We start from the raw sequence: 12,491 nt of genomic DNA on the forward strand, positions 1-12,491 counted from the left end.
GCATGGATGTGTGGAGAAAGGGACTCTTCTTCACTGCTGGTGGGAATGCTGACTGGTTTAGCTCTTTTGGAAAACAATATGGACAATTCTCAAAAAATTAGAAATTCAGCTCACATTTGACCCAGGAATACCACTCCTGGGAATATATCCCGGAGAGATAAAAAGGTATAGTCAAAATGACATCTGCATTTGTATGTTCAGTGCAGCACTGTTTACAATAGCCAAAATGTGGAAAAAACCGGAGTGCCCAATCACAGATGACTGGTTAAAGAAACTTTGGTACATCTACACGATGGAATAGTCTGCAGCTGTTAGAAAAGATGAAGTCATGAAATTTGCATAAAAGTGAATCAACATGGAAAGTATCATGCTGAGTGAAATGAGTCAGAAAGAAAGAGACTCAGAATGATCGCACTCATATGTGGAATATAAAGTAACAGAATGGGACACTTACACCCAAGAGTAGTAGAGATAAGAACCAAGAGGTCTGCCCCACAGCTTGGAAACTGGCATCACATGCTGGGGGAAAGGCAGCTGAGATAGAGAAGGGAACACCTAGTAGAGAATGTTGGGAGGACCCACTCGGGTTGAAAGCCGAGTACCAAAAATAGACTATAGACCGAACATGATGGCCACTCAATACCTCTATTGCAAACTACAACATCCACGGTGGTATGGTGAGGGTTGGGGCGGGGGTGGTGGGAGGGATACTGGGAACATTGGTGGAAGAGAATGGGCACTGGTGAAGGGATGTAAACCAAATACAAACATGAAAGTTCATAAGTTTGTAACTGTACCTCACAGTGATTCACTAATAAAAAACAAAACAACAAACCAAACCAAAACAAAAACAGTAACATGTCTTACAACGGAGACGTTACTGGTGCCCGCTCGAGCAAATCCATGAGCAATGAGATGACAGCGATACAGTGATTAAGGCATCCTAATTTATAATATACTATTGTATATTATTATACACATTATTATATATTATATTTATATTTTATATATAATATACATTATTATATGCATTATATACATAATATATGTATATATTATTATAGTACTGCTTTACAGTTGCCGTACTAGTACTACTATTGGAAAGATTGTTGTAGCAGTTCTTTTTTTCCTTTTGAGGTAAACTTTCTGCTTTCTGCTTTTCTTCTTGATTTTTTATGTTGCATCTACATATGTCTACAGACTGGGAGGCTTTAAAAAAATTAGGAAGTATGATTTACATACCGTTAATATTTCTGAAATACAGTATTACTGCACCACACCCCCAGTTTGATTGCTCCAAAGTGAGCTATAGAACTAGTGTTTCACTTGGAGACACAGTAGTCACAGAAAAAAAAAAATCTATAACTATTATACATTATGACCAGTTGTAATCCTGTGTAGTTTTAAAAACATATTTTTGTCTGCCTTCTTCATAAGTATTATTTCTTGGCTTCTGAAGAATGATTGATTTTTTTTAATTGAATCACCATGATATATAGTTCCAAAACTTTCATATTTGAGTTTCAGTCATAGAATGATCGAACACTCATCCGTCAGCCAATGCACATTTTCCACTGCCAATGTACCCAGTCCCCGCCCCCCATCCCAACCCTCCCCCCTGCCTCTATGACAGACAATTTACCCCATGCTCTCTCTACTTTTTGGCATTATGGTTTGCAATATAGATACTGAGAGGATATCATATTTGGTCTTTTATCGACTTTCAGCACTCATCTGTCATCCTGAATGATTCCTCCAACCATCATTGACTTAGTGATCCCTTGTCTATTCCAGCTGCCTTCTCTCCCAGCTCATGAGACAGGCTTCCAACTATGGAGCAGTATTCCTGGCCCTCGTGTCTTCTGTCCTTGGGTGTCAGTCTCATATTATGTTGTTTTATATTCCACAAATGAGTGCAGTCATTGAATATGTGTCCTCTTTCTGACTCATTTCACTTAGCATGATACTCTCCATGACCATCAACTTAAAAGCAAATTTCATGACTTCATCTTTTCTGACAGCGCATAGTATTCCATTGTTTAGATGTACAAAGATTTCTTTAACTGGTCATCTGTTCTCAGGCACTTGGGTTGTTTCCATATTCTGGCTATTGTGAACAGTGCTGCAATGAATATACAGGTGCAGATGTCATTTCTACTGTGCTTTTTTGCACACTCGGGATATATTCCCAGAAGTTGTATTGTGCGGCCATATGGAAGCTCAATATCTCGTTTTTGAAAGATTGTCCATATTGTTTTCCAAAAAGGAAATTTTTTGAAATCTCATTGTTGTTTTGATTTGCATCTCCCTGATGATTAGTGATGTAGAGCATTTTTTATGTGCCTTTTGGCCATTTGTATTTCTTTTTTGAGGAAGCTTCTGTCCATTTCTTCTCTCCATTTTTTGATGGGGTTGGAGGCTTTTTCTTGTACAGTTCTACTAGTGTCTTGTATATCCTGGATATTAATCCCTTATCAGATGGGTATCGGGTAAATATTCTTTCTCATTCTGTGGGCTCTCTCTGTATTTTTTCTCTTTTTGGGTCACACCTGGCAATGCACAGGGGTTACTCCTGGCTCATGCAGTTAGGAATTACTCCTGGTGGTGTTTAGGGGACCATACGGGATGCTGGGAATAGAACCCGGGTTGGCTGTGTGCAAGGCGAAACTGGCTGTGCTATTGCTCCAGCCCTTCTCTCTTTATTTTGGTTACTGTTTCTTTTGAGGTGCAGAAGCTTTTTAGTTTAATGTAGTCCCATTTGTTTATGTTTGTTTCCGCTTGCTAGGTCAGTGGTGTTTCATCCTTAAAGATGCTTTTAGCTTCAATATCATGGAGGGCTGTGCCTACATTTTCCTCCATGTACTTATGGATTCAGGTGAGATTGATTTTCAATGTGAACTTTATGTAGCTCAACTCTTTGTGATATGTGTTGATTGAGTTTCACTTTTTGGTGATGCATTTAACGATACTTGGAAATAGCTCATTAATTCTTTTGTTAAGAGTCATATGTATATTTCAGCTACAAATCCTTATTTGGGATCTAATTTAAAGTAGAATTTTAGTTTTTCATTTTTCATTTTAAGTTAATGATTTACTGAAAATATACAGATTTAAAAACGATGAAGTGTAGTCTTTTCGTTTTATCACTGTACAATTTTCTGATAGGGTATCTTTTTTTGTAATTTTTTTTTTTTTGGCGGGGATGTGGGACCACCCCTATGTGGTGCTCAGGGGTAGGTCCTAGCTCTGTACTCACGAATTTCTTCTGGCAGGGTTGGGGAACCATATGGGATGCCAGGGATGAGCCCAGGTCAGCCTGTACAAGGCAAGTGCTCTCCCTGCTGTACTGTCACTCTAGCCCTTCAAGTCTTGTGTGTGTGTGTGTGTGTGTGTGTGTGTGTGTGTGTGTGTGTGTATTTATCTTGAATTGTGTTCTTAGTAGTCTCCTTCTCCTTCGCTTAAAAAAAAATCCTGTGTGTGTATGTATGTTTGTCTGTGCTGAGGTGGTAGGGGATGCCCGGGTCGTGTCTGGTTGCTGTTGGAGTCTCCATGCCTGGGGATTGGACACAGGGCCCTGCATCTTCTGAGCACGCACTCCAACCCATTGAGTGGTTTCTCAGCCTTTCCCACAGTACTTACCACAAAAGTTCATTGATATTTTATTAAATGTCAAGAGACTTTAATAGGTGGATTATAAGTAATTCACAAAGGTTGTAATTATGTATGTTTTAAAAATTATTAGATTTGATGCCCAAAATAAAGCATGCTAGTGTCTACTTTTACTTAAAGGAATGTGAATATACAGTGATGGCTGTAACTCATAAAATTAATATGTTATGGAGATATTGAATAGGCCAGTTGAAATGTGACTCTAGATTCAGGAGAAGCATGCTTGTCATTGTCCCAGTAAAGGCACAGTAATGACAGAAAGGAAAGGGAGCTCTGTTGACAGTGACACAACTCTGGTTGGAGGGGATGCCCTGCTGGGAAACAGTGAACAGCTTCCAAGATGGGGGGGCGGGGAAGGGGAGGGGTGTGGGTTTTTTCTCCCAGCAGGGATAAAGAAGATATATATATCAGCTTATACATACTTAATAGTTTTCCTGGAAACTGATACATGTTCATAAGGGAGAATAGCCCAGCTGAGGAACACACTTGTATCACTTGTATCACTTGTAGTCCAAGGAACACACAATGAACTTAATTCCCATGTACAGAAAGTGGCAGAAAGCCTCTAGGCAGTTTGTTTTCCAGCGTGGTCATGGAGAGCGAGGAGCCTCTGCCCCAGCCAGCACTCCTCCGGCACCTGGGGCCTTGCCAGGGCCAGAGCACACGTCGGTTCCTCTTTGTCCCCTCACAGCCTACAGGACACAGCAGACCGCTGTGCGGAGAGAGCACAGCCTCCTGACTGCAAGCCTTGCACACCCGGTCTGTTCTAGCTTTTCCTAACCCCAGAGACTCCTACGTTCTCAGGGGGAAAGGGAAGGGGCAAAATGGCAAAGAGCTTTGATGTTACAGAAATGAAATTTCAAGTTGCTTCTTGTATGTCATCATTGGAATGATAGGAGATAAGTAAAGTATAAGGCTGATAATGAAGAGGAGGTCCAAGATTGGGTGGTGGGAAATAGCAGCATTAAAAAAGTCACTTGTCAGTTCAGGAGCTGGAGAGTCGGCTCAGTGTGGTGGGTGCAAGCTTCCAGGAGGGAGGCTGCACCTCCTGGTCCTGAGTCCCGGGGAACTCAGTAGGAAGCCTGCGCCTCCTGGTCCGGGGAACCCACCTGGGGCACAATAGGAGGCCTGCGCCTCCTGGTCCCGGGGAACCCACCTGGGGCACAGTAGGATGCCTGTGCCTCCTGGTCCCTGGAACCCACATGGGGCACAGTAGGAGGGTCCCTGAGCACTGCTAGATGTGGCCCTCAAACCAAACCAAAATGAAAAACAAAATCTCTTGTAAATTAAAATGTGTAGATCTTCTTGAAGATAAATATTAGTAATAGAATTCAAGTAATGAAATTGAAGATTAATAGCTTATTAGCAAATAGCGTGAGACCTTATATTTCTAAAATTTTGATAGTCAAGTCTTTATTCTGAGGTTAGCCATTTTGTACTCATGTATAATCAGTTTTTAAAAATTTATTTCTTAGCACAGCGGGTAGGGCGTTTGCCTTGCACGCGGCTGACCCGGGTTCTAATCCCAGCATCCCATATGGTCCCCTGAGCACCGCCAGGGATAATTCCTGAGTGAAGAGCCAGGAGTAACCCCTGTGCATCGCCGGGTGTGACCCCCCCCCAAAAAAATTTATTTTTTATTTTCACTAGCTTGATAATCAGTTTTTAATCAAGAGCATTTAATGATGAATGTACCTGAAATTTAATGACTAACTTCGTAATTCCGTAGTTCTCAGTGATTTAATGAAAAATAGATTATAAAAAGACAAATAAAATGTTTACAAATATGCAGACACATATACACACATACATAATATACAAATATAATGGCTCTGTTTAAAGATCTGTCTGCATTCATAAAGTCATTTCTTTAACTTTCTTACTGCCTTTTTCTTCTTCAACCTATATGTGCATTGTCCGTTACCATTGCAGTGTCTGTCCATCCATCCATCTATTTTTTTTAAATAGTGTCTCCCTCTCCTCTGCTTTCCTGCTACCTCCTACACCTACCCAGAGGACAGCTTCCTAAATCTTAATGGCCTCACTGTGGGGGTCTCTGAAAGCTTTGAAGTTGTTTCCAGGGCTGCTTAAAAAATTTATGTCACAAAGAACTGTGATCATAGTAACGCAGTGGGGGAACATTGGTGACATCTAGCTCATCTGTAGGTGGGCTGTTAAGAACTACTCTTCTCTCTCTTTTTGCTAGGAAGTGCTTTGTTTATGGTTCAGAGAGAAATTGGTGTTTTGATGGATTTGGTTTTCTAGAACTGCTTGGAATTTTCTTTGATATTTCATATTAGTTTAGATAAGTTAAGACTGTTGGACACTCAGATGCACATGCATAAAGATTAAAATAGAAAAAAAGCACATTTTCTACACATACTATGGGTTAGGTTGCTGAGAAACATTTTAGTAGTTAGGAAACATATGTATGTACGACAAAAATGAGCTACATTTTTTTTTTGCTTCTTCAAGTTTTATTGTCATTATTTTCACACTTTGTAGTCCTCTAAAAAGTTTGCTCCATAATCTACTATATATAATAAAACTTTGCTTTAGGCTGTAAGTTTATCTTATCCATTCTTACACCTAGGAAAGCATTTTTGTACTCAAAATCTCTTGAAAGATGAAAATCTTGAAATTATTTTTGAAATGATTAAATTGCATGACTTAGTAATATTTAGGATTACTTAAACCATTACAATATTTAGAACTTTCACTTTTTTCCCCCATCTGTTGAGCACAAAAATACTTTTTATTTTAGAAGTTACACTGTTTCCACTGTGCTTTTGTACTTAGTAATGAATTATATATAGTATTCTTCAGAAGCTTAAGGATATAGACGATAAGAATCTGAATCCATAAACTACACTTAGGAAAATGTAGGTAGAACACTTCATGATGTTGAAGCCAGAGGCATACTCGGTGATTTGAAATTTTGGCCAAGAAAACTGAAACAAAGATAAACAAATGGGACTATATCAAACTAAGATGCTTCTTCACTACAATGAAAATGATGGCCAAAATAGATACCCTACAGACGGGAGAGAGTATTTGTCCACCGTTTATCAGATAAAGGGTTGATATCCCAGAAATACATTATGTTAGTATAGTAGCACACTACAAAAATCCCACAGAAAACCAGAAAACAGTCAACTTCATTTAAAAAAAGGGGCCAGAGATGAACAGAAACCTGCTCAAAGACGATATACAGATGGCTAAAGCGTTTATGAAAAATGCTCTGCGTGACTTACCAGGGAAATTCAAAACAAAGCCAGAATAAACTACCATCTAACCTAGTGAGACTGGCACAAAGAACAAAAACAACTAGTGTTGGCATAGATGTGGAGAAAGAAGGGCCCTCACTCACTGCTGGTGGGAATGTCCACTGGACCAGCCTTCTGAGAAAACAATATGGATATTTCTTTAAAAACTAAGAATTGAGCTTCCATAATACCCAGCAGTTCCACTTCTGAACATCACTCACCCCAGCTGTCTGATAACTTTATTTAGAACAGATATATGCACTTCTGTGTTCATTAGAGCACTATTCACAGCGGCATCATCCTGAAACAACCCAAGTTCTTATGATGACTGGATAAAGAAACTGTGTACATATGAAATACTACTCTTGTTCAAAAAAAAAAGGTGAGATCATGATATTTGTTGCTCCGTGGATGGAGCTGGAGAGTACCGTGCTGAGTAGTTTGTCAAAAGGAGAGACACAGAATGATTTCTTTCCTATGTGGGATATGGAGAAGCAGCATGGGGAATAGTGAATGCCTGAAGGGAATAGAGACTGAGAATTGAGCGTCAGTAGAAAATTCCACAGGGAGGTGAGAGGGTGGGTCAGGGGCATTGGGACAGGACTGTAGCCAAGCAGACCTGGGCGTAGGGTGTGGTTGGTGCTGGAGTAAATCATGCCTGGTACCCTGCTAGTAACTGGAAACCACTGTGCCCGGAATAAAAATAAAATAATCAAAGAATCTAGGTTCTAGATAAAAGCATTATTACTATTTTTTCAGAACAGGGTTGACATAGAAGATAATACTTGATTAAAATTTCAGTAGCACGTGAGGATGCTTTTTAGTCTACTAAGATGTCAAAATTTAGTTTTTCTATAGGAATAATAATACTAAGTACACAAAATTTTGTTCACTTAAAAAAGAAGTGAAGGGTATGGCTGATCCTATTCAATCCCCAGCATTGCATATCATCATCTGAACATCACCAGCAGTGATACCTGAGCACAGAGCTAGAAGTAAGCCCTCAGTATGGCCGATGTGGTCCAAACCTGTCTCCACAAAGTTTATCTAATTATGGAGGAATATATTTGTGTTTAGTTAGAATGCTCAGGCCTATTTTGGCAAGATAACTTAGGATTCTGTACTAAATTTAGAATTTTCTTTTGTAAAGATGTGCAAGTTGTGCTATTTCTCCCGTTAATAAATAAGCTACAGCAAGAGTAGTATTTCTTTTGCTTGATTTTGAGGTCTCCCCAGCAGTGCTCGGGGGCTCCTCCGCCTCTGTACTTAGGAGTGACCCCTCGCAGTGCTAGGATCTGAGCCAGGGTGGGCCGGTTGCAGCAAGTGACCCACTTTGGACTATCACTGCAGCCCTGGGATAGTATTTTTTGTAGAGTTATAATCAACATACAGCATTGTCTTAGGATCAGATATATAATCATTATATTTAGAATGTTAGTCTCTAAGCATAGTTAACAGATACTGAGAGAGGCTGGAGCGAGCTGAAAGAACTAACCATGTGGGAGTCATGCGGGTTTACCCCCAGCACCACACGGCCCCTTGCTCACCACCACCCAGTGACCTCAAGCATTTGCCAGGTATGGCCCCAAAGGGCCCCACTCCCATAAGACCAGATTATTAATAATTTTAATTAATGACCACCAAACTTTTTATTATAGAATATATTTTTAATTTAGTATGCTTAAAAACAAATTATCTTTTCCTTCTCAGTTATTTTGACAGATTTTTTAAAATCACATTATTGAGTCAAATTAGTACTTCATCTTACTGTATGTTTTTACAATTATTTGCAGGAGAGGACTGCTCACAATTTATATGGCCAATTTGGTAAGTAATTTTCTTTTTCTTTCAAGGTTTGACTGCAGGGCCTTGCACATGCAAGGCAAGTATTCTACTATTGAGCTCAGTCTCTGGGCCCAGACTTTTTAATAGATTATTATCAAGTTTCTGTAAGGGCTGGTGGGGGCAAGGGGGAGATGTGTTAACTTAATGGTTGAATACACTTCTAGCTTGAGCATGGCCCTAAGTTCTGTCTTGGCATTCAGTCTTCTTCATCCTGGCACCATATGTTAAAAAAAAAAAAAAAAAAAAAAACTCCAGCACTGAACACCCTAATCAGACCAAAACCAAATCATGAAAACTACCAAAACTTGAAATAATTTTCTCCCTCTGTTTAATGGGGTAATCTTAAGTGTTTAAAAGAAAGTTGAGAGATGTTATAATCTTGTCATATATAATTGACTTTATTTACTTCAGGAGAGAAATGATACATTGTCTTCTGTTCTTTATGATTCTCTTTTCTTGAGACTTGTTTATGATACAGTATGTGTCTGTTATCTATACTTTTTTATCTTTTGGGGGGATACACCCAGCGGGGCTCAGAGCTGGCTCCTGGCATAACTCGGGGTCCGTGTGGGGTACTGGGACGAATCTAGGTTGACTGTGTGCCAGGCAACCCTACCTATTGTACTATTGCTTTAGTCTCTATTTCTGTATGTTTTAAATTTAATTCATACTCTTTTTCTATTGCTACTTCTTACAGGGAACACTGATCTGGGAATGAGCTTTTATGTTGTAGATTCTTGGACATTAGGACAGCATTAGTTCAGGCTCTCAGTACTGAATATATTTATGTTTTGGGGCTACACCTAGTGTGCTCAGAGCTTACTCTTGACTCTGCTCAGGGATCCCTTGCAGTGCCTGGCGCACCTTAATACAGTGTCAGGAATCGAACCTTGGTCAGCTATGTGTGTAGCACAGTGCCTTAACCCTTGTGCTTTCTCCCCTCCATTTGGGATAAAATTAGACCCCCATCTTTCTAAGATTATGGAAATGAAATTAATTTTGACTTTGATTTTCTGTGGTAGCTGATATTATCAAGGTTTTATAATATTCATTGCCAAGTTCATATTTTAAGATCGTATACTAAAACTTCTAAAAGTTATTTAATATAAAGGATGGGGCACCATTGTAATCTTCAACTAAGAAATTATAGTAACTTAAGGATAGTTGTTAAAATTCTCTAGGGAATATAGTTTAGAATTATATTTAACAATTCATTTTTAACATTTAGTATTGTTTTTTGTACCTTGTATTAGTTACTGTGCTATGTGCTGATAAGCAAGAGAGCCCTTTTTCTTAGTTTGGTCACTAATGAAAGTCACAGTAGAAATAAAGTTGAAAAGGACTGAAAGATGTATTGCAGGGTACTGCTGGAATAGCAATAGTAGCATCAAATAATTCCATGTGATTATGTTGTTGGTTGGGTCAAAGAGAAGTTGTCATAACTTTTCATGAACACAAACCTCTCTGAGCATCTGATCAAACAGAAACTTGTTTAATTACAGTGAGATAGTAACCTTAGTTTCTACAAAAGTAGAGACTGAATTTGTTTTCTCTTTCTTGAGAAAATATCTTCAGATTAGTTTTGGAGTTAACTCATCTCTTTACCTAGTGGGTTAGAAGTCTTTTGCTATATTTATCATTGTATAATGAGGGCCTAGGTAGGGCCTGTGCGTGGGAGGCCTTTGATAAAATGTGTTACTAATCATTTAGGGAGGTGACAGAGGGCAGTAGTAGAGGGTCATTCTGATGGCTGTGGTGGCTAATAACTTAGTACAATGAACTTACACACATTGCAACCATGTTATGCAAATTATAATAAGAAATTAGGCGCTAGAGATGTACCTCAGTGGTAGTGTTTAGGCCTGGTATTTGTGAGACCCTGGGGTTGATCTCTGACACTACAACCAACACAGTTTTCAGAAACCCCCCGCTTTCTCTTTCCACAGCTCCTAGAATTCTTTCTCCCAGGAATAATTGTTTAAATGATACGGAATCCTATATTCAGTAGAATACTTTTACAATTATTTTATGTCAGAATAGCACTTTGAAGATACTAATCCTTTATTTTTGTTGGATAAGAACAAAAAAGTCTGTTTTTACTTTTTATGTAATTTTTCTTTTTTTTTTCTCCACTGTTTTTAAGATTTTTTTTTGAAGAATTGTTTTTGGTATATTGTGTTTGTGATAGACTTATTTTTATTTAGCTTGATCTGGACTCAGTTTGTTCCTCATATGATGATTAATGGCTAGTTCTGCAATTAAACTCTTGCCTTTAATTTCTGAATTTAGGGGCTGGAGCGATAGCACAGCGGGTAGGGCGTTTGCCTTGCACGCGGCCGACCCGGGTTCGAATCCCAGCATCCCATATGGTCCCCTGAGCACCGCCAGGGGTGATTCCTGAGTGCAGAGCCAGGAGTGACCCCTGTTCATCGCCGGGTGTGACCCAAAAAGCAAAAAAAAATATATTTCTGAATTTATTTTACTTTTTCCCTTCCTGGAGTAATAGCACAGTGGGTAGAGCGTTTGCCTTGCACGGGGCCGACCCGGGTTCGATTCCTCCATCCCTCTCGGAGAGCCCGGCAAGCTACTGAGAGTATCCTGCCCGCATGGCAGAGCCTGGCAAGCTACTCATGGCGTATTCAATATGCCAAAAACAGTAACAAGTCTCACAATGGAGACATTACTGGTGCCCGCTGGAGCAAATCAATGAACAGCAAGATGACAGTGCTACAATACTTTCCCCTTCCTTTATCCTTCCCTCCCTGCCTTCTTCCTTTCTTCCCTCCTTTCTTTCCTTTCTTTCTTCCTTTTTTCTTTTTTACATGTTGCTTCTTACTATATATTCTGTTGAATTTTGTTTTCTTTTCAGCTTAGTCTTGAAGCTAACGTATCTCATTACCTGTTTTAATGTGCTTCTGACTCTATTCACTGGAAACTAATTTTTATTTTTGGTTTGGTTCCTCCTTTCCTTTATTTCACCGTTGTAGGAATGACTTGGGATATCCATTTGCCTGACATGGCTCTTTCAGATCTGCTTGTAGTGTTTGCACATTCGGACTCGGTGCTTGTCGGGTCTGACTCTGGCACTCCTGCATGTGTTCTCTGGGCTGTGGTTTCTGGAGGCACTGTTCCACATCTTTTCCAGTTGTGGCCATGGGATAGCATGCCTCTAGTTGTGGTGCTCATGCATCCGATTGTGGGGTTGCTGGAAGTGACTCATGGGTGTCAGGGATCATGACAGCAGCTGCCAGGATCATTGTTGGTGCCTGTGGTGGTCTTTGGGGTATGGAACTTGTGGCCTCTTATTTCTAAAGCGGGTGTTCTAAGTCATTGAGTTACTGTCTGCACCCCTTGAAAACTCACTCTTCATGATGACTTCTCTTTTGGGGAGAAACACACCTGAGGATGCTCAGAGACGGTTACTAGTGGGGTGCTTGGGGATTGCTTCTAGGAGTGCTCTGGGGTGGAGCCTTAATCACAGTTCTCTGGAGATCCATGCAAGTAGTTGCACTTACTGTTAGTTGATTTCTTTTCATTACTGAGTGGTATTTCATAGTTTGGCTTCACTGACCTGGCAGTGTGGCGCCGGGCCTGCGTGTCAGTGTGCGTGTCCTTGTAGTGTTGCTGAGGCCCAGCTCCCTGCGGTGCTGGGGGGAGGGGGCAGGCTCACCTGATAGTGCTCCGAAGCCATCTATGAGTCAGACCTGGGTC

General features: G+C 40.0%; 1 protein-coding gene across 1 annotated transcript in view; it reads left to right on the plus strand.

Moving 5' to 3' along the window:
• TMEM135 (transmembrane protein 135) overlaps positions 1–12,491 on the plus strand; it is a 220,380-nt gene that overhangs the window by 34,812 nt on the left and 173,077 nt on the right. The window contains exon 4 of the mRNA XM_055132698.1: positions 8,729–8,762. Within this exon, the coding sequence (XP_054988673.1) occupies positions 8,729–8,762 (34 nt within the window). The remainder of the gene's footprint in view (positions 1–8,728; positions 8,763–12,491) is intronic.

Source organism: Sorex araneus, chromosome 1 (genome assembly GCF_027595985.1).
Source record: "Sorex araneus isolate mSorAra2 chromosome 1, mSorAra2.pri, whole genome shotgun sequence".
Taxonomy (NCBI): Eukaryota; Metazoa; Chordata; class Mammalia; order Eulipotyphla; family Soricidae; genus Sorex; species Sorex araneus.